At 37.5% G+C, this 21318-nt stretch overlaps 6 protein-coding genes and 1 long non-coding RNA gene across 10 annotated transcripts in view; 3 read left to right on the top strand and 4 right to left on the bottom strand.

Moving 5' to 3' along the window:
* Positions 1 to 17: 17 nt before the first annotated feature.
* Positions 18 to 1418, bottom strand: LOC109539851 (beta carbonic anhydrase 1). 2 transcript variants are annotated; one of them, XM_019907897.2, is made up of 5 exons: positions 1300 to 1418; positions 1033 to 1234; positions 852 to 936; positions 613 to 800; positions 18 to 563 (listed from the first exon to the last, which is right to left on the bottom strand). In XM_019907897.2, the coding sequence occupies exons 2-5, from the start codon at positions 1123 to 1125 to the stop codon at positions 162 to 164; spliced, it is 768 nt and encodes a 255-aa protein (XP_019763456.1). In that variant the 5' UTR covers positions 1126 to 1234; positions 1300 to 1418; the 3' UTR covers positions 18 to 161. The 2 variants fall into 2 exon arrangements, with proteins under 2 accessions (XP_019763456.1, XP_019763455.1); XM_019907896.2 differs by having other exon boundaries at positions 1033 to 1418.
* A 96-nt stretch (positions 1419 to 1514) lies between these two features.
* On the bottom strand, positions 1515 to 3315 carry LOC109539850 (ras-related GTP-binding protein A). Its single transcript, XM_019907895.2, has 3 exons — positions 3274 to 3315; positions 3054 to 3153; positions 1515 to 2638 (listed from the first exon to the last, which is right to left on the bottom strand). Exons 1-3 carry the CDS (start codon positions 3283 to 3285, stop codon positions 1833 to 1835), a joined length of 918 nt encoding a protein of 305 aa, XP_019763454.1. The 5' UTR covers positions 3286 to 3315; the 3' UTR covers positions 1515 to 1832.
* Positions 3316 to 3575: 260 nt separating this feature from the next.
* LOC109539852 (probable RNA methyltransferase CG11342) lies at positions 3576 to 4596 on the top strand. Its single transcript, XM_019907898.2, has 2 exons — positions 3576 to 3874; positions 3930 to 4596. Exons 1-2 carry the CDS (start codon positions 3698 to 3700, stop codon positions 4458 to 4460), a joined length of 708 nt encoding a protein of 235 aa, XP_019763457.2. The 5' UTR covers positions 3576 to 3697; the 3' UTR covers positions 4461 to 4596.
* Positions 4597 to 4679: 83 nt separating this feature from the next.
* LOC109539844 (period circadian protein) lies at positions 4680 to 15609 on the top strand. Of its 2 annotated transcripts, XM_019907888.2 has the most exons (21): positions 4680 to 4879; positions 8363 to 8473; positions 8535 to 8618; positions 8678 to 8838; positions 10081 to 10203; positions 10386 to 10528; positions 10586 to 10787; positions 10847 to 11050; positions 11109 to 11294; positions 11612 to 11775; positions 11827 to 11946; positions 12003 to 12140; positions 12191 to 12432; positions 12524 to 12827; positions 13062 to 13244; positions 13300 to 13438; positions 13496 to 13830; positions 14514 to 14687; positions 14749 to 14916; positions 14975 to 15124; positions 15177 to 15609. In XM_019907888.2, exons 2-21 carry the CDS (start codon positions 8388 to 8390, stop codon positions 15210 to 15212), a joined length of 3342 nt encoding a protein of 1113 aa, XP_019763447.2. In that variant the 5' UTR covers positions 4680 to 4879; positions 8363 to 8387; the 3' UTR covers positions 15213 to 15609. The 2 variants fall into 2 exon arrangements, with proteins under 2 accessions (XP_019763447.2, XP_019763446.2); XM_019907887.2 differs by lacking the exon at positions 4680 to 4879 and having other exon boundaries at positions 6838 to 8473.
* LOC125503864 lies at positions 8966 to 17097 on the bottom strand. Its single transcript, XR_007281117.1, has 2 exons — positions 16736 to 17097; positions 8966 to 9245 (listed from the first exon to the last, which is right to left on the bottom strand). It is a non-coding gene; the product is annotated as an uncharacterized LOC125503864 (long non-coding RNA).
* A 666-nt stretch (positions 17098 to 17763) lies between these two features.
* LOC109539865 (zinc finger protein 335) lies at positions 17764 to 19587 on the top strand. Its single transcript, XM_019907922.2, has 4 exons — positions 17764 to 18105; positions 18169 to 18412; positions 18777 to 18996; positions 19062 to 19587. Exons 1-4 carry the CDS (start codon positions 17866 to 17868, stop codon positions 19477 to 19479), a joined length of 1122 nt encoding a protein of 373 aa, XP_019763481.2. The 5' UTR covers positions 17764 to 17865; the 3' UTR covers positions 19480 to 19587.
* Positions 19588 to 19736: 149 nt separating this feature from the next.
* LOC109539866 (SH3 domain-binding glutamic acid-rich protein homolog) overlaps positions 19737 to 21318 on the bottom strand; it is a 4091-nt gene continuing 2509 nt past the window's right edge. For both annotated transcript variants that reach the window (XM_019907925.2, XM_019907924.2), the window contains exons 3-4: positions 20336 to 20639; positions 19737 to 20284 (exon numbers count right to left, since the gene is read on the bottom strand). In XM_019907925.2, the coding sequence (XP_019763484.1) occupies positions 20217 to 20284; positions 20336 to 20639 (372 nt within the window). In that variant the 3' untranslated portion in view covers positions 19737 to 20216. The remainder of the gene's footprint in view (positions 20285 to 20335; positions 20640 to 21318) is intronic.

The following is a 21318-nucleotide window of genomic DNA, read 5'->3' as shown; positions in this document are numbered from 1 at the left end:
CTAGAAGGAGAGAAAGGTGTGGATTGAGTTCTTTTATTAATTGAGATATATTTAAAACATACAAAAGCATTTATTGGGGACTGTCCTGGTATATGTGTTTGTGTGTGTGTTTCGAATCTTTCCGACTAGATCATTGGCTCATTTTGGCAAAAAACCCCTTGTTAAGAATAATACAAAACGACTTCCTCGGTTAGTTTCTCGAAATTGCTCTCATCAATAATAACAAATCGCTTCGCACCCCTGCTGAAATAGTAAATCTCGCCGGTATAAATATCGAACCACAAGGCATGAATGTGCAATTGGTTCCGTTCCAGTCGCTTCTTCAGAAACCCATAACTGGCGATATTCTGCAACTGTTGCAGGGTATTGATTTGCGACAGTCGGTCTTCTATACTGAACTTTTTTTCTGGATCAATGTATGCTGCGAATTTCCTAAGCGGAGTCTCACCCTGGAAGAGCAACGGCTTATCGTAGTTGTGCTTTTCCAGCTCATTGAATGTGTCAATGCTGGATTGAGCATGAGTGCAAAGCCAAGACCTTAGTGGCGACAGCCTTCGGTTTTCCTACAACACAACTGCGGTTTTCCGAACTGAAAGCTAGAGAGCACTTTACCTTGGATGCAAATTCTGGATCTCTGAGTTTATACAGCAGATTAATGGCTTTACAATCGCTATGCCCGCAGACGATAATGTGCCTGATGTCGTTCATAACGCAACCCAATTCAAGAGCGGCAGGCTCATTAGTGTCTTGTTCATCACGAAATCGTTGAGAGTGTGGCACCAAATTACCGGCATTTCTAACTGAAAATTCCCCAAAAAATCATACTGCTGCTAGATTGAGACGAAAATTACTTATAAACATGTCTCCAACATTAGTTTGCGTGAATCTAGTCGGCAGCATTCTACTGTCTATACAAGTGAAGAATACAGCTTTGGGCTGAAACATTCAACAAATTGGCCCAAAAATATAATCATAAACCCAAAACATTAAAAAAATTGCGCCTTTTCCCCACTTCTGCTCCAAAACACTTACCGTTGGATTATCCTTAACTTTGACGAACTGTTGCACCATGGTATCCTTTACTGTAGATCTGTACTTCATAATGCCCTTCAGCAGTTTATCCATTTCCAATTCACCGGCGAACTTTGATTTTCTGGTAAATAACCGAACTTGTGACCTCCGGTTGAATTCCGAAAGTGGTCAAGGCCTTGATACCAACGCACATTTTCCACCACTGTTAGAACCCGATAAGAGCTCCAGTAATTGCATTTGAAAGCCATGTTAGAAAGGAATACTCACACCGACTGATTGGGGAATTGGTTCCGAAGTTTATCTTATCTCTCTGATTGTTCAGTCAATAAGAAAGTGGCTATTAATTAAACATCGTGCTGCTCATTGGGAAGCGCTATGCGTCTTGAATTAATCAATTTTATGATTTCGGTGGCCTTGTCGCGAAAACAAGTTACACTCGTCTAGTTGCACTACTAGGTATTTATTGGAGTTAAAACGGGTTCAGTTTTTTAGGAAATTTATTAAAATATCTGAATTGTCTATACACAACGATCCAATTAATTTTTTTCACAAATGCTACAAGTTATTAATTATTACGATAGAACTTCAAACCGTCATTAAATGTGCCAGTTTAGAAGCAAACAGCAATATTTTTATTCTTGAAATGAAGTTGTGTTTAACCAGGCCATTGCACTTGCGAAATCCAGTTGAATAAAATTAACACCCGGATTCTTCGATATGTGCCTAGTAGTGGATTTATATATTAATATGTACAGTTTGTTAAAATATAGTACATGAAACAGACAAAAAGCAAGCAAAACTTAACGACCCATGGAAGAGTTTGAGACTTTTTCTAACAGCTCGAAGTGTTTTCGCGCATTTCTAATATTGATCAGCGTAACCTCAGAAGGAATTTGCGGATCGGACATGCACACCATTACGTATGTGTTACTGGTGAACATGTCGATGTAGGCCGCAAAAAGGGCATTACGCACCTCCATGCTTTGGAATTGGGCCGCTAATTTGGAACAGGATAATTTGAATTGCTTAATAATATTGGAAACTTTCTCAAACCGATGAACATCACGATGCTCCTTTCTTTGGCAATGTGAAATGACTAAAAATGTCGCTCTTTCAAACAGGAGGACTTCATCAGCATCCACTATATTGGCGAACTGTTGAAGGCTAGTTTCTAGTTCTTTAACGTTAGGTATTAGCATGTAAACTATACTAGACCAAGCTCGGTAAAGGGTTTCGTCCCAAATCGACGTTCGAAAACACGTACAATCCAACGGCTTTGACAGCCTGATCAAATCGGCTTCGCGCTCTTTGAAAATAATGTCTCTTTGGTCCTCGGCAACCAAATCCATCTTGTGGATCAAACAGAATATTTTCGCTTCTCGGGAATTCTGCAGGATCGCTTCCAAGCAGGACTGGTAGTAGTGATAATCCTTCTCAAGTTCTCTACTTTCAACATCAAAAACATAAATAAGCACCTCTACATTCCTGAAAATGTTATCGCGTTGCGAGGCGAAATAGTTTTCCATGAACGCCTCTTGTCCTCCACAGTCCCAGAGATTGAGGACTAGATTTCCAAGGAATCTTACATGGGAGTGCTCAACATCAACTACAAATCAACACAATAGATCGATTATTTAAATCCTAGTAGAAAAAAAACCAGTCAATTTTTCTTGATTAGTGTAATAGTTGTCGCTAGCGGATCTTAGAGACTTCTAATCGATATTAGGTAAGATAATTCCGTGGTCCGATTGTTAGAATGCTTAATAATCAACCCAAATTTGCCTTTAGGGAGAACCAATCCAGCAATCGATATTGTTGACAAAAGTAATTAATAAATTAGATTATTATGTAAGACCCAAGACAACTATTACTAGATCCATTAGACAAACATGTTTGTTTTTCGGGATTTAACTAGTTTTCATGGCCCATTATTCAGCTAATAGCCAGAATCCTTCCTTAGTGTTTGAATCAGTTGTTGCGCGTTTTTTTACATCATGTTACGGAATACTACTGGTACATACTTGTAGCTCCTAAACGCCTCGTATCTCTGGCAATATAATTAGCGAATATTATGGACCTCATGCTGGTCTTTCCAGATCCACTTTTTCCCATTAGTAATACCTGGAATACGTTAGAAGGGTAGATAATCACTAAGAGTTTTGTTTCAAACTTCCTCCAAGGCTCACATATGCCTCGATTGCTAAATGCTAAAAGTTTATATCAAATTTGATCAATAATTACCTTTTTCTTCATTTTTACTTGGTATTTAGCTAACTATTAAATTGAACAAAACTGTTCAACAATAACAAAAAAATAACCCCTTTCGCTGACTGACAAAATAATCAATTAACAACACAGCATTGCCATGTCTACCAAGCCCATTCAAGTGGGTTAAAAATGAAATTTTCCGGGAAATGCCGGCTCCCAACAACTAAATCTCAGATGCTCCGACCAACAATGAATGTTTTACTTTCAATCTTGAATAAAACAAGCAAAAACACCACAAAATTTCATGGATAATCATCACGTTGGCAATCATAAATGGGCGCGAGACGTCAATCCAGGATTGTTTACAAATCACAGCTGGAAAACATAACCATAACCTACCCATGTTTTGTTATTTTAATTTTCAGTTTTTTAACAGTGTTTTATTTTTTAAATTGATATGAACGAGCTGGAATTTAAGTGTGGAAACCCTGGAGCATCAAAGTTTGGCAATTTCATCAATTACTATCAGTTCCACCCTCCAGATGAGCGGATTTCCATGTTGGCCCCTGAAATATGGAGTTCTGCCTTCAAAGCGGACAGGGGCTGCGCTTTAGACGTTGGATGCAACTCAGGGGTAAGCACTTTGCTAACTGTAACAATTACTTAGTTATAGTGTCAATTATTTCTAGGATCTCACAGTTGCACTCAAGGATTTCCTCACGAACGTTGTGGATACCCCCATTTCCATATTAGGCGTGGACGTTGACCCAGTTTTAATTCGAAGGGCGTGTGAGAAGCAATCCCCAAGAAACCTTACATTTAAGTGTCTCGACATCATGTCAGACACCGGGGATATTTTCACAGACTTCCTAAAGCCCCGCAATCGCACTAGGTTTGACATAGTCTTCTGTTTTTCCATAACTATGTGGATTCACTTGAATCATGGCGATGATGGATTGAGGAAATTTCTGGCAAAAGTTGCCAGTCTTTCAGACTTTCTGGTCATAGAACCTCAGCCCTGGAAATGCTACAGAACGGCTGTCAAGAGGCTCAAGCTGGGCAAGGCTGAGTTTCCCAACTTCAAAGCACTGCAACTTAGAAATAACGTAGAAAGTGAAATAGAGACGTTTATTGTTGATAAATGTGGCTTGGAGAAGGTTGGAGAGAGTGGATTGACAAAATGGGGCAGAAAGCTGCTCTTTTTCAAAAGAAACACCTAATTAGGCAAGGTTTAGCAAATAGACACAATATTGAAGTGCATCAAAGCTGTGAGAGGGCATCAAAAGACAGTTTTATTATTTATTTTATTTCGTAATATTTTTATGTATTAAATTTGCAGAGAGAGCAGCAAATTCATCTAATTTATTTTTAGTTCCTGTTATCGACACAAACTACCCCCTTTGAACCTGTGTCCTATAAACGCCTAAAATAACCATGCGATTTTCGTGCGGCGAAGAAACACAAAAGTCACGTTGCAAACAGCGTGAGCCCCCTTGTGCCCTTCATCTCCGTACACTTCGTATTATTGTTTCGGGACTACATCCTGTTAGTATTAAGCTAACCGAGCAATTGAAAAGACGTGTATTTTTACTGAATTTCTAATATGAAACTTTAAGTGGTCAAATATATCTACGTAGAGGTAAGTTAAATGATTTGGTTCTCATCTGATATGCGGCTTAATAATTTGACTTGAAACAATATACATTATAAAATTTAAAGAAAAAATAATCAACTGTTTTCAAAATGAACTTTGAAAATTCTAGAAGACGTTTTCGGTTCAACTGCTTTAAGTAGAAAATGTATATAGAAAGCGCGCACTGTTCAATCTAATTAAGCATCACCCTGAAATGCGCTAAAGTTTAAATAAACGTCTGTATAGTATGTTTCGATAAATTGGATAACATTTTCAAATGGAGGCAAACGGAGTCCAATACGGCGCAATTTTAAAAATATTTTTCTACAAACTCGTTCTTATTTCTTAATTGAGACCCCCAACGAATAGTTCCATCGATTCTCCGGATTGGGGCGGTTTAATTATTTTTTTCTTGTTCTGTCTGCTAAAATATCTCGATATTGATATACCTAGGCGGAAACGCCTTGAAGAGAGAACTCTAAAGATGTTTTTTTGGCAATATTTCATGATTTTACAAAAGACGAAATTGTGCCTTTTGGTTTACTTAATTTTTATGTTGAAAAATCAAATGGGCTTCCTAGCATCAAAGCAACATTTTCTTAAGCAAGCGATCTAACGCCAACTCTACTGCATACGGGTTGAATTAACTTTATCCAGATATCGCAGACCGAAGAGCGAGATACAGTCGACTGTATTTGAAACTCATCAACGTGTTTTCTCTGTTAATTGATGTTCGTTTTTTCACCTTCAAACTTTGTTTAATCGTTTTTTTACATTTGTACATTTCTAATTGGCTGAAGGGATGAGAAGCTAATGAGCAATCAATGTCGTATCCATAGAACAAGGCTTATGGTGGTATCACGTTGCTGCACACTGGCGCTTGATCATTACGGCAATTTAACCTTCCGATAAGCTGTCGAATCCTGAAGCTGGTTGTGTAATAGAGATTTATAACGACTATCGGATTTCCTACTTAGCATTTTTTATCATGTCCAGTAAAAATATTCTGTCTTGGGTTCTCTAGGACTTAATTGAAATAGGAAAATATACTTATATCAAGTACAAACTATACAGACTGTTGCGTCCAATGTACAAATGTAAAGCGCTTATTTTTGAGGTAATTCAGAGAAGTGCTAATATTTTAGTCTTACAAGTTTCTGATGGTAATATTCGGGTGCATCCTGTGCTTAATCCTAAGCAGTTAGAAGAACAGAAAACTGAAAAAATAGCACTTACACTAAGTTATAATGCGGCAGTTCCAACCATAAAGTTATGCCCATAAAATCATGAAAATCAGTCCTAAATGTTTTTAAAATCTCAAAATGTACACTTTATAACATAAAAGTGGCCGTCACAAGTTGACAGCAAACGTCAGAATGTTAAAAATTTCGCGTTTCCTTGCTAAAATCGCTGACCCGGTTGGATACATATCGAAAAACGGTGAAGGAAAATTTTAGTTTTCCAGAAATACACAATTTTTCCGCACAAAAATGCAAATTATCTGGCTATTTTCGAAAAATTAACAGAGCAAATCGTCCAACTTGTTTCCTGTCTGTCATTAAGCGCCAAACTAACCTGATAAAATCACATATAAAACTGATACATATTTGAATGTCGAATTGGACCCATGGTTTTAGATCGATTTTTGTTTAAAATAGCATTAAGTGTTCTATAAATTCACATAAAACATTCACTTTTGATTACTAGTGGGCGAAGAAGAGTCGGTCAAGTTGACAGAATATGTCAGAAAATCACTCAACTGATTGGAAAAATATCACAAAACAATGAAGGAAAACTTAGTTTGTCTGCCAAATGTGAGATTTTCTCAGGAAAATGAAAAAAGCGTGGAATTTTTCGAAAATACGCCGGAGCAAATCGCACACAATGTTTAAACTAATTAAACAATAATTATTAACGCGGAAAAATGACATAAAACTGACCTGCATCTGAAAGCTGATAATCATGATGCTCATTTTAAGACAAAATTTCGTATAAAATCACATCATATGTTGCTTACGTTTGCAAAAACGCCCCGAAACACTAAGCAAAATGAAACTAATGAGTTTCTTGGAAATATGGAAAATTAATTAATCCTGACGTTTCGCAAGCTCGAGTGACTTTCATCTTCAGATGTGGCTTGCTCGGCGCAGATCCATACCGCGCACGAAAGCTTAAATCTTTTGATATTGAATTAAGGATTTTTACGCAATATGGGTCACATTTTTGAAATTCGCCAAAAATGTACTCGTAAGGGGGGAGGTGAGAAAGCAAAAAAATCTGGTTCCAACTGTTACGTATGACTCAGGCTAATAAATGTAACCCTCAGATCAACGTACATCTTTTGCTTCAAAACCGCCAGATTGAAAAATTTCCAAACGGAAGTACCTTTTAAAGTAAGTTAAAAACTAAAATTGGTCATATTAAGTCAACAATTTTCGTCAAAAAGTCCCACTCGAAATTTTTGCTTAACGCTCGAAAATTTCCAACCTACTCCCGATAAAGTATCTATAACTTTAAGTAAGATACAGTGACTTAAAACTGGAAATTACCAAACTTCGCCTTTAAACGCAACGTAAAACTCAAAAAATTCACTTTAAACTACAAATATGCTTTGAGATTGAGAAACGAGCGACGATGTTTGTTCAAATTCGATTTAGACTCAAAATGTCGAAGTTTAACCCACAATTTGATCATAAATCGAAGTTTAAATTGGAACTTTAAAACTAAACGTTCTTAATCCCCAGTTACACGTTTGACTGCCCGTTTAAAGACAAAATTATAAATTTCCACTTTTAATGAAACCTTTGCTAGAGAAAAGACGACATTGCGGTTTTTTTAAAAGTGGAATTCCTGCTTGTAGCACGAAATATTTCCATACCCATATGGATGGATGGTAGAAACTAGAGCCAATTAAATGCGAGCATCTTTATTTTGGAGGCACTCTACTAGCCGCCAAAAATACCTTAAAATAAAGAAAATAATGTGGACAAAGCCCCATTTTTATGTCCATCTCAGTTATATCACATCGCTATAAATAATCTACTTATAAATTATGGACAAAAAAGCTGCGGTGTCATTTTTCGTTACACAATTGTCTGTTCAGTTCTAAAAATAGCCAAATATTTCTCTAATAGGGGTGATTTAAAACATTACATGGAAGTGACATTTTCAGTTAAATCCGATTGTGGGGCATCTATTTTAGGGCGCATCTCTTTACAGGCTTTTGTCCAAATGGCATCCGGCTCTTTATATAATTCACTTTTACCCACCCACCCAGACATTGGTTGTGCAATTGCACGTTGTCGATAAATTTAGATTTTTAATTAACTCGGAACAATACCCTTTTATGCCAGTCTTTTGCATCCATATATCCGCTTGCTCTGAGCACCTGTATTTCTATAAGACTCTGGGATTTGCCTAATGGATCACGTTGCTTAAGAATAACGAATTAATGCGAATTATCCTGGAAAACAACCTTTGTGCTTCTAGATCCGCTAACTGAACGTGAACCAAAATGGAATCAGAATCTGGTACCAACAACACGAAAATATCCGATTCTGGATACTCCAACAGTTGCAGCAATACCACTTCGCAAGGAAGGTAAGTTTGCGCAAAATTGTTTTTCTGGAAGAAGCTCTATTTTTCCTTTTTGAACTTGCAGCGCCAGCTCTAAGTCTAGGCATAGTGGAGGCAGCAATTCGAGCAGGAGCAGCGGCTATGGAGGAACCGCAAACCCAAACGAAAAGTACTTAAATCTAGACAAATTGCAGCTGACTATTACTTACGCAAATTTTCGGGATTTAGCAATGAGTCCTCCCATCTACAGGCGGCAAAGCCCAGCAAAGAGCACAAGAAGACCGGCCAAACGTCTTCAACACTTCCCGCTCAAACGGACGATCTTCAGCCAGTTACTGCACTATCGGACGGCATAACTGAAGAAACGTCCTCAGCAAGAACAAGCTTAGGTAAGCATCTCTGAAATGACCATCCGCTTATGTTATTCTTACGTTCTCACCTACTCCAGACTATAAACACTTCATAATTTGCATAAATTGGCTGGATCTTTTGAATTCTAACACACTAAACAAATACTTTCAGCTGAATCACAGTTTAATCGAGCCATTTGGATTATGAACCCAAAATATCGCCGATAGATATAAGTTCATCGCAAAATGTTGACAATAACTTAATTTTTTAAACATTGATCACAGTCAACAGCAAAATGACTACATCACAGTGTGTAGTCGCAGTTCGCATTGAAGTCGGCAATAAACTTCTTCAGGATCATTAAGTAGTTGCTGCTCTTCACCTTCTAGTTTATCTCGTATCTGCCGTTGCCGAGAATGTTTCCACCGTTTTTCCATGCCGCAATCTAATAAAATTGAGACTTTCAAAACTCAACGACTAAAACCGATTCATGTAATATATTCTGGAAAATTCAGCTTCATCAAGAACATATTATTAGCTTTGTCCACTATTAAATATGACTTGTTTGGAAAGATGTAGTCATTTTGTTTGTTTCGAGAACAATCAGAATGAATTTAAATTATGAGCTTGATGCTGGCAAAACAAGGGCGAATTAGGACCGATCGTGGAGAAAGGGCTTTTGGCCTGAGTAAGGTAACTTTTACTTTATGGGAAAACGATTATAAGAAACCGCTATATCTTTATCGCCAATCTCTAAAGAACCTTCTTTGATTGGATGAAACATAATTTTTCTTGACTATTATGCATCAAAAAAGGTTCGAAGAAATTCGCTGTGCTGTTATGGCCGTTAGTACATTTGTTCGTTGAATTGAAATATACAGGGTGTTTCCTTGTAAGCTTGAATAAAATTTGGAAAATTTTTAGTGCCAATCACATCTTTCACATGCTACAAAGCACCCTGTGTACTGAATTGACTGATTTCTTTGATGGCTATTTTGGGCTTTTGAACACAATTATATACGAATTATTATTATTATCTTTTAAGGAATGCTTGTTAATTCCAATATTTGCTTATATTTTACATATACTTTAATTACTTTGGTTTCTATTAAAGTTAATTTTTACTATTAACTTGATGTAGGAGAGTTAGAGCATCAGGTGATTTAATTATTATTTAACTTGAAAAATGCAGAATGTTTCAATAAAATCGATTTTTTTATATCAAAACCCTCGCCTGCATCAGCGTGGCCCTATGTTAATCAAAACCGGCCATTTACTAGGTGTGGAGTCCACGCCCTATTTATCAGATGTAGATTTAAGCATTCAAGAAAATGTGGACTTTGGAAGTAAGAAACCAGAGCCAATCTTAGACGATGATATGCATGACACTCAGGACGAAAAAGGTAAGTCTTACAACTAACAACAAAAATGGCCAAAAAATGTGATAAGAGGTACTGAAAGCAAACCTTCATAGTAGAGGAAAAATATTAAACACCCTTTTTTTCATTCTGATGTGCGAAAAATCTGCTGGGGAACATAACATTTTGTACACTTCTGAGCTCAATTTTAACATTATTCCACTTAGAAACAACCACTATTCATGAGGATCAAGGCTTCCTAGATTCCTCCGCCGATCATGTAGAGCCCGTTGCCCAAACGGTGGAAAATCAAATCGTCGAATTCTTTCCTAAAGCAGATCTTCTGGCGTCTGGCCAATGCGAAGTTAATGTAAGGAGAACGCCTTCCCTCACCCAATTAAGCTTACCCACTTTTCTGCTACTTAAGGATGGTTTTTGCTGTGTAATTTCCATGCACGATGGCCTGGTTTTGTACACAACCCCCAGCATCACTTCCATTCTAGGATTCCCGGAGGACACCTGGCTGGGACACTCTTTCATTGACTTTGTCCATCCAAAAGACCGCGATACTTTTTCCACGAAAGTTAGCACAAGTGTGGGCTTGCCTCTAATTGATTCCAATGGAAAAGGTAACAGATATAGTTTATTTAACTTGGCTTGCAGAAGTTTTAAAATTCGGCTGTTTCAGATGTGAGAAACTGCTTCTATGTGTGTCTCAGGCGCCACACATCTTCAGAAGTACCTCTTCTGGAAAAGCCCATTTCCTACCAGGCTTTTAATCTGACCGTTACCATCAAGCAAATGACCGAGTCTCCAGAATCTGGATTAGCCGACCACAACAATTGCATGTTTCTCTTCATCATTGCCGTGCCAGTTATAAGCGCCTACAAAGGTACTAATGCTCGAATCTCGTTTTATTTGGTAACAACTAATGTTGATAAATTATCCAGTTCCCAAAGAGCGAAAAATGTCCAGCAAATTCGGAATGCGCCATACCGCATCTTGCATAATCAGCTACGTTGATCCGGACGTGGTGACTAATTTCGGATTTTTACCCCAAGACATGCTGGGAAAATCAGTCTTTGACTTCTACCATCCGGAGGATATGCCTTTTCTCAAAGAAGTTTACAAATCCGGTAAGTAAAGTCTACGACTGGTTGAATTGGGCGTGAAAGGCGCCCTTTGTCCTATGGTTTAAAGTAATCAACGATTGATTTTTATTGTAAAATGATAGTAGTATTTCCTGCGAAGTTTTAATTAACATTTATCACCCTGTATAATGTCTAGCGAGAAAAAACCACGACAAATACCACATTTTTTTGGTTATTTAATTTTTTTCTCCATTTTCTGTTTTTTCTCCATGTTCTTCAAGCAGTTGTTGATTGAGTTTGCATCCTCCACCCAGTAAACTGATGAAGTCATTGGAAAATTTACCATGAATATCTGCTTTCAGTGATGAAAACATGCCAAATCAACGGCTCAGTGTTCCGAAGTAAACCCTATAGATTTATGGTCCAGAATGGATGCTTCGCCTTAATCGAAACCGAATGGTCCAGCGTGATTAATCCGTGGTCCAAGAGAATGGAGTGTGTTATCAGCTTGCACCAGGTTTTAGAGGTAATTATTTTTAAGCCAAACAACAATTGGGAGCTGAACATTTGTTTCTAGGGACCTTTAAACCCGAATGTCTTCGACCTCGCAACCGATATAGAGCTGAAAGCAATTTCCAGCCACGTAATCAGTCAAGGCAAAGTATTGCAAGCTGAAATTTTGCAGCTTTTAACAGTGGTACGTAATGGAATTTTTGAGTGGGAGTTTTCTGATTTTATGGGCGTTTCTTCCAGGAACTTCCAAAGCCTGTGGAAATATGCAAACAGGAAGTGTCCAGACGTTGCAAGAACTTGGCCAGTTTCGTGGAATCCTTCATCAGTACGACTAAGCTGGAAATTGAAGTTCCTCAGGAGTTCAACGAGAGCTTTTCGGTAAATACTCAAAAAAATACGAGAGTTTCTCACAAAAACAGGACCTTTAGGAAAGGGATTCGGTGATGTTGGGAGAAATTTCGCCCCATCACGATTTCTGCGACAGCAAATCATCCTCGGAAACGCCTCCGAGCTACAACCAGCTGAATTACAACGAAAACATTACCAGATTCTTCCAAAGTAACCCAAATACCAGCGCTACCTATGGGGAGAATCAGTTCGCTAGTAATGCGATTGAACTGATATATCGAAAAAAAGAAGACGAGGTTTCTGATTGCGTCCCCATTAATCCGTAAGTCTTTAAAACATCCTCAAAACGAAGTTCCATCTAAGGACACAGATTTGAGAACATCATACTAATCGATTAGCTTTCTCCTTTGAAGAAAATGTCTGTCGCCACTCCAAAACTGCGAAAACTCCAGATACGGAAGCGCGGGCAATTTAAGTTCAGGCAGCACTCCGAATCTGGAAAGCGAAATCACTAGCGGCACCAACATGACAAGCGACGACTACAAAGCGCCACAATTGACTGCATCCGTGCTGGTCAGACACAATGAGGATATGGAAAAAATCATGATCCAAAAGCACAAAAAGGAACGATCGCACTTTAAGGACCGGGAAGCGAAAAAAAGCCATCAGAAGCTGGAAAAACACACCAATGAGATGTTTATGGAAAGCGCCAATGAGGTAAGTTGATCGTTTGATACACCCGGTGTCCAAATTGATTAATTGTCTTTGAGGCGCAAAAATATGCTATGAATTTGGTGCCTCAAACAGTAGCAAATTGAAAAAAGTGCAGGTTGAAGAATAAACCAGGCACCAGAACACCATCAGTTAGATTTCGAACTCTTCCCGTGAAATCTATTTAATCTACTTTGGACAATTTTTGCGTAATTAACCGCGAATGATTTCCCACTTTAGCACCATCAAGGAGTGAAACGAAGTGGAAGGCATTTGATTGAAGATAGAGAGGGCTGTAAAATATTCAAACAAAATGGGCACAATGAGCTATTTGAAAATCCTGGACCCAGTTTTTACAGCAATGCGCAAATGAGTTCCTCCGCAGAAAGTCCGAGCCATCCCCATAGGAGCGACTTGCTCACCGTAAGCATCCCGAATCCATAAAAAAATGCCCGACATTTATTGGAGGTTGTTTCAGAACGCGTTGAATATGTGGAGCCCTTTTCCAGTTCCAGTGGCTCACAATGCAAAGGACGCACTCAATCAAGGCGTTTTGCCCGTTTACTATGTACCAACCATTGTTCCGCCTGGACCTCAAGTTTCCCAAAGAAATCAAGGTAATATCCAAAACAAAGCTTCCAAATGTGATACTAATTGCCAGTTTGTTCCTTTAGTGCAATATTTGCCTGCTGGTGTGCTCTCCAATTATGCTCCGGGAATATTTCCCCCGCCGATTCTTTGCCCCACAATTCCTATCTTGTCCTTGCAAAACGTGCCTTTGGGACCAGAAGCGGGTCACTTGAGGAACATAGACCCTACTTACGACCGAGCGGCTTATCTAGATTCAAGGCTGCATCCATCAGATGGTTCTCAGCAGTTTGATGCTGGTATCCAGCGCCTTTCCGGATCTGGGCCTCAATGCTATCGGCCTTCATCTCAAGCCACATCCGTTAAAGCGGAACCTGGCAGCCGGATCGGTTCCATTGCCTCAGCTAGTGTAGTAAATAAGGTAAGCAAATTGATTTTCCTCTAGAAGATTAGCGCTTTGTTTGGGCGCGAAGATTGATTTTTCAATTGATTAAACGATCAATTTTTAGGCCTTGTCGGAATGTTCTCGAAAGGACTTAGGTTTGCAATCGATCTGTTCTCCAGGTTCTCCGCTGATCAGCCCTCCCGATGTCGGAATCCAAGCGGAGCCGTTTAAGACAAATGCAAAGGTCACTTTAAGTGGTTCATTATGTGTTTAACTATTTTCGTTCCGGAACCTTGATTAATTTGCTTTTTTGTGTGGCTTTGTCGATATGTTTTTCTATATTGGCGTGAGTGTGATTTTGTGATCCATTTATGTGTGCGCTAGATAAAATTTCCAACTGTCCAGAAAGAGCTGAGCACTGTTTTTCATTAGTGTACTTTTTTATTTAATTACTTTATTAATTATTATTTACAAAGCCCTATTGACTGATCCTGGCGGTTATTCACTGCATTTCGAATGTTTTATGCCCAAAAGACCATCCAAGCTTTTGTGTATCAACTCCCTATTTTAATGGGACTTTACTAGAACACTGGCTATATGCAATGTTGAACTCCAACGTATCGCAACAAATATATTCAAAATTAGCAAGAAAAATGCTTAATTCGGCATGATTTTGCGAAACAAAAAAGCCAGTTGAATCATGAATATTTCTATTGCAGCTACCCGAGCCGATTCTACGGCCCAACAAGCTGGTGAGTTCTTATCGGCCAAACCGCATGGAGGAGGAGAGTAGCTGTTACTCTTCCTCATATTCCTCGTTTTTGAAAACCGACACAGGTTCCCGATCAAACGACGATTCTGCTTCATGCAACAACACCAACCGCACTGACGATGTAAGTGATCAACCAAATACGAGAATGGACGAAAATACATGTTTCTTATTGCCAATTTAAGGAAATGGTAAATAGCCAGCGCCAAGTGTGTCCATTGCGAAAGCGAGAGCCTCCATGGCTGGAATCAATGACCTTAACTCCAGATGTAATCTACCGATACCAGATGTCCGTGAAGAATATCGATGATATTTTAAAAATGGATCTCAACGCTCTGAAACAAATCGAGCAAGTAAGCAGGAACATTTTTTATGACGTTAGATGAATAGCTAAAATTTCCATGATTGTAGCCTGTGATGGTCAATGATCAGCTGCAGCAGCTTTATATAGAAATGGAGTTAGAGGGATTGTCGAAAGCTCTGACTTTGGAGGAAGAACGTTTATCCAGCAGCAGCAGCAGTAGTGGAGATATACTGGAAAACAATGCTGGCGCAACAAATGTAAGATTTTGTTAGTTTGCTTGGAATTTTTCCGAAACTAATTTTCTTGCAGCTGAATAGAAAGCGGCCTTACAGTTCGTTCTGGTGATGATCACTCGACGATAACAAATTTCCTGCTCTTAACGCTGCATCTTCCAAAGAAAACCTATATACCTCGGTTTTAGATATTTTTACCTTAAAATATACCGCGGTAGTAACATCCAAGAAATAGAAACATGTTTGTTATGTTTAGAAGCTATTTAGCAAACCACGCATGCTATTTTAGGTATCTTCATACTCACTCTGTTACATTATCTATACATATATTATAATAATATTGTGTCGTAGATCTAATTTTGATGTATTTAGTTCGTATCATGTTTTTGATAATGATGTTTTGTACTTTTTATATTATATTATATACTTGTGTAATTGATTAGTCGACAAGCCAATGAACGTAGGTATTGTAGCCAAATACAAACCATATTAAAGCGTTTTATTTTTGATAACAGTGTTTTAGTTGAAAAACCCTTTAATTACTGCAAAAATACTAACTAATTTATCATCGCTTGAATTTCACTGCTCTATTTTCGCTATAGTCCTCGAAAATTAAAAAATGTTTGAGAAGAAAGATTGAGTGATAAGATTAAACTGATTAAAATTAAAAAAATATTTTTCGAAATATGAATTAGTTCCGGTTCGCAGCTAAAATCGGTCAGATGTCTTGGTCTATTTAACGTGCAATGTTTAAAAAAAATATTTCTAAATTAGCTTCCAAAACATCTCGGCATTACTTCGGAACATCCTGTTAAAAATTACTTACTCAATTTGAGCGTCTTGTTTCTGACCTACACTAGACTCCTTATTTAGCACACTTAAAATACAAGATCAAATTTCAAAAAGCAACACCCTGTGTAATCAAAGCTAAAAGTTCCTTAAGCGTAGGATATAATGCCAGCTCAATTGTATAAGCATTTAATTAAATTTATCCATAAATAGACGACGGAGAGAAAGGTGCGCTATATTTGAACAAATTATGAATACTTGCACGTTTTCATCAACGTGTTTTTTTCTGCCCAAACCCTATCAACTTTTTATACTCTTGCCTCACAGCGAATTTTCATTGCTTCCTCTTCAAACTTTGTCTTATCCATGTGGTATCACGTTGCTGAACACTGGCACTCATCATCTCAATGTAACTCTCAATCATTATTTCAATGTAACGTTCAGTTAAGCTGTCGGATTCTGTAGCTGCTTGTGTAACAAAAAGTTATTACGAATATCGGATATCCGACATGGCCTTTATCCTATCCAATTATAACATTCCCTGTTGTGGTGAAGAAGAGCTTGTAGACTTGATTGAAATAGAAAAATATGTATACAACATCCAAGAATAGTTTTGTTTAAATTGATAATTGATCCCGGTTGGAAGAAATGAGTTGTTGATGAAATTACAGAAAATATAAGTACAAACTATACAGGGTGTTGCGTACAATGGACATAATTAAAGGGAACATTTGAGGTCGTCCAAACAACATATTTGAGTCAAACGGTTGCTGATTTTAATATTCGAGTGTCTTTAGTGCTAAATTCAAGCAATAAAAAACTGAAAATTAAAAAATCTGCACCTACCACTAAACTGCACATTTCTGTACCCAATTCGCCCATCACTGCAGTCGATAGGCCGATTAAACCATGAAGAAAAAGTCCAAAATGTTCTTAAAACGTCAAATGTACACTTTAAGACATCAAAAATATTCAGTCTTGATTGCTAGTAGGCGAATGTAAAAGTGATGGCTTTAGGTTGACAGAAAACGTCAGAAAGTTTTAAAATTAAAATATCTTGCATTTATGCTAAACTTGTAAAACGGCTTGAAAAAATAGCAAAAAACGACAAAGTAAAAATTAGTTCTCCAGACAGACTACTTTTCCGCACAAAAATGTAAAGGTCATTTTCGAAAAATTAACGGAGCAAATCGCGTAGATCGTTTTCCATCCGCCATTGATCACTAAACTAACTTGAAAAAATCACATAGATCTGGCCTGAATTTAAATGTCGAATTTTATTGATATAAAAAAAGCATCATGCATTCGTTAAATTCGCATAAAACATCACAAAACACTCTGGAAAGTGTAATTTTTTCAAAAGTTACACGCATATGCAAGCCATATACTTTTAAAATTCGAAAAAACGAATGTTCACAACTAACTAAATTATTTTATTTAATTTACATTAAAATTATTTAAAATTAAAAAGAAATTGTGACAAAAATTTGTAGTAGGTAGTTTGAAATTTTCTGATGTAACCAATGGAAAGTAGGATATTTTTTTAATTTGTCTCTTTTCAAAATTCAATTATTTTCGATGCACGATCCTAAATCCAAAAACTTCATTGCTTTAAATTTTACTAGTAAATATTTATAGATAATTTTTATCCAATTTCGTCTAAAAAGTGTTCAAAAACTAAATGCCAAATTAATTTTAATCAAACAGACTTGGCAAAACGTGTCTTTCCGATAGCGTTAAGGAAACATAAATCAACTAATATTTTGCAATTTATTTATAAATTAAATTATTGAAACAAACCAGTGCGTAGTAATTACTTGTAACAACTGCATATTTTGAACGTATGGCAACATTGAAGCAGCTGCAAACTCCCTGAGACACTCTGACATTGACGTTCTTCGTTTTACAGCGTTTCGAGAGTGGTCTTTACAGACGAAGAATCGAACATTTTCCACTGTTCATCTTCTTTGTTGGAAATGAGTGATGAAAAAGATTCCAGCCAAGTCGAAGAAGAGGAGGTTGCCGAAGATGGGGACCAAGAACTGTTTTCCTGCAAATACTGCGATTTTCAAACTCTTGATGTCGACCACCTTGATGATCACATCGTGATACACGAGGAGGCTTTTTTGGAAGACGAACTCGACTCAGACGGTGAAAGCGATGTCAGCGACAGTAGCTTCAATCAATCAAAGGAGTCTCCAGTCAAATACAGCATTGTAAGCAGCACCCAAAATCCCCATTTGAAACAAGCCTCTAATAACACTATTTATCCCATCTAGAAACCATCTAAACAAAAACTGCCTGCCTACTTCAATGAATATGCTTCTCTTGCAAACAAGAAGGTTTTTGTTTGTGCATATTGCGGCTATCAAACGATGAAGAAAGCGGACTTGGACAGACATGTAGAAAATCATCGAGAACCAGTGGAACTGCCTGTTTACACTTGCAGTGAATGCCCTTACACAACGAGAAGGAAGTGCGATATGCCCAAACATTTGTTAACTCATTGTGATGTCGGCACAGGTAAAACACTGAATGTACAGTGTGTTTCTTAATAATATTCAAGGAAGTTGGTTCATTTCAACAAGGAAAGTTCAGATGAACATTTGTCCGAATGATGTTTATCTCTGAACTGCAAGGTGTTAAAGTTTAAAACAAAAATCTCCTTTTTATGATCATTTTGTAGTCTGAGTTGTAGCAGAAAAGGGATATGCTAGGGCTTTTCGTAAAGTAAAAATTCCTTAGAAATAGTCATTCATTTCTACATCTGGTATTGATATTTTTACCCTGTGAGAGCAGCTCATGAACCGGTAGAATTTGATCGGAATATAAAAAATCATCTCTTTTACACAAAAACTGCCCATCAAACGAAAACTTTTCATTTCAGTTCCAATGCATAACTGTGACAAGTGCTCTTATTCAACCAAGCGAAAAGGAGACCTGAGCAAACACATGGTGCTACATACTGAGGCAGCCACTCTTTACACATGCGACCAATGCGATTATTATTCCAAAAGGCAAGGAGACTTGAAGAAACATTTAGTCTGCCATGGATTGAAGCAAAACGATTTGTTTCACTGCAGCGAGTGCGGCTACACCTCTAAAAGGTAAGTTCTTGTAGAAACTAGTGATTTCTCCCCGTGCAGTAACTAACGGAAGCACTTTCCTCCAGGTTGAATGATCTTCACAAACATGTAGTGTTACATTGCGACCGAACTGTAAAGGGGGCATTCAAGTGTGTGAAGTGCGACTATGCTAGTTTCGCGGGCAACGCTTTTGCTAAACACTTGCTCAGCAAATGTACATTAATGAAGCTGCAAGTAGCTCTGTTCCAAAAAGAAGATGGAGGACAAGAGTACGTTCTTTTGGAAAACAATGACGGGGAGTCGTCGAAACGGAACAAATCACAACAGAGCAACAAAAGAAGAGCAATGGGAGAATACCAGAGTGAGGCAAAAAGGCCAAACACCTCACAGTTTGTCAATTATAAAGACGCTCTTATTGAAAAGAAGTTAAATCAAGAAGACCCACTTGGGGCCAATAAAGTTGTCACATTTGTAACGTATCAGGATGAACAAACGGACCCGTAAATATCCGCAAAAAAATCACATGGATTTCCAAAGATTTGACAAAAAATCAAAACGAATGCTTAACGTAGAATTGATACTTTAACAAAGAAATAAACACACTGTACAGTATAGAAGAGCCTGATTGATTTCCTCTTTCATTGCGACACACGCATACAAAATAACATGTAAACTGCTCCCATCACCAGCAATTATCGCGTAGTTCAAACTTTCCTCACATTACTTCTTATAAGGAAATGGAATGGACATGTAACTAAAACTTAGGATTAAAAATGAATTTAATGGCAAATTTAAGAAGATCATGAATATTTTCTTAATTACAAGAATTAACGTACATAAAATAATGCCAACAATAAATTCTGTAATAGCTATTTTGATTATCAGCAACATAAATAGTTAGGACCAAGCCATAAGCAACAGCCACTTCAAATAATACTTTTCACATACAGTCGCTTCTTTTAATAAATTGTGACAAAAGCGACAAAGAAACGCCATGGACTTATAGAAATGTCTCTTAAGATATATATATTTTTTAAATTAAATAGCAACAATGGATAATAAATAGATGTGTAAAATATGTCTTTAAAAAATCTTCGTAGCAGGTGTATATATAGATTTGCAAAGTCTGCCAGAACACATTTAGCCCTATCGATCTAAACAGTTTTCAGTTCGGCAAAAAAGGCAGTCCTTGAAAAACACCAAAATCGTATAAACTTTGATAATTGAAAATATTATTCAGACTAATCTTCAGTTTCAGCTTCATCCGCATTGTTTTCTCTACTCGTTTTGACGTCTTCGCCATCAGCAACTGCATAGAATTAACAATCAGACTGATTCTATTTAAGTCAATCAAACTGACCTGCTGGTGATGGAGATTTTTCTTTTTGAGGAGATGGAGATTTTTCCTTTTGAGGCGATGGAGATTTTTCGTTTTGCGGAGTTGCAGATTTTTCCTTCGGCGCCTCTTCTTCGCCGTTCTCTTGCGCCTCGGGGCCATTCAATTCATTTCCCTCTTTTTCGGGAGACGGTTCCTTCGACTTGTCTTCGTTCTGGACGTCGCCATTGCCCAGTTTCACTTCAGCGTTCGAGGTGATGCTGGGGGCGAGTTTTAGAAACTGATCCATTTCGTCCACTTCGTTTGCCATATCAAAAGCGTCATAGTCCTAAAGTTTTCATTATTCTAATGTGTGTGACTGAAGGTTGAGATTGGGATTGGAGGATTCAGTTTTCTGTATAAAAATGCGCTGGTGATGGCACTTGCAAAATCAATTGCAAGCAGAATATTTGTATTCTCTAGCATTATGTTAATAGTGATTCGGCGTAAACATTCAAAATTTTCTCTTATTAGAATTTGCGACAAAACATTTACAATAACTTCAGCATTGAAAGTGAAAAATAAACCAGCGAATATAAACAGTTTTCCAGTATCCCAACAATGAAAACGCTGTAGTTTTTTAAGTGCAATCGTCTAAGCAAATTGCGTTGATATTTTTCGACGAAATAAGCATATAAATAAGCAAATGCTTATAAAAATATGTTCTAAATGCCACTAAGGGCATGAAAACTTATGCTACCTATCTTAAAAGCATTTCAAACCAGGGGCGAGGGGGGGGGTTATGTAGAAAAAATACAGTCTTCTGTTGTCTATGAAATTAGAAAAATTTTCGTTTTGTGCAAGGGTGGCGTAAGATTATTGCAAAATTTCATGTTTTCCGTCCCGTTTTGCATGTTTGAATTGAAAAGTCTATTCAGTCGTAACAACGTGAGTGAGGAAATTCGAGTAGTTTTGACCCAGAAAGCGAAATATGAATATCAAACACTTAGGTTCAAGATTATGCCAAA

Source organism: Dendroctonus ponderosae, unplaced genomic scaffold (assembly GCF_020466585.1).
Source record: "Dendroctonus ponderosae isolate FM_Combo_2020 unplaced genomic scaffold, Dpon_F_20191213v2 Dpon_F_20191213_3, whole genome shotgun sequence".
In the NCBI taxonomy this organism is placed as follows: Eukaryota; Metazoa; Arthropoda; class Insecta; order Coleoptera; family Curculionidae; genus Dendroctonus; species Dendroctonus ponderosae.
The sequence above is the reverse complement of the archived record's forward strand: the minus strand, read 5'-3'. Positions and strand labels throughout refer to the sequence as shown.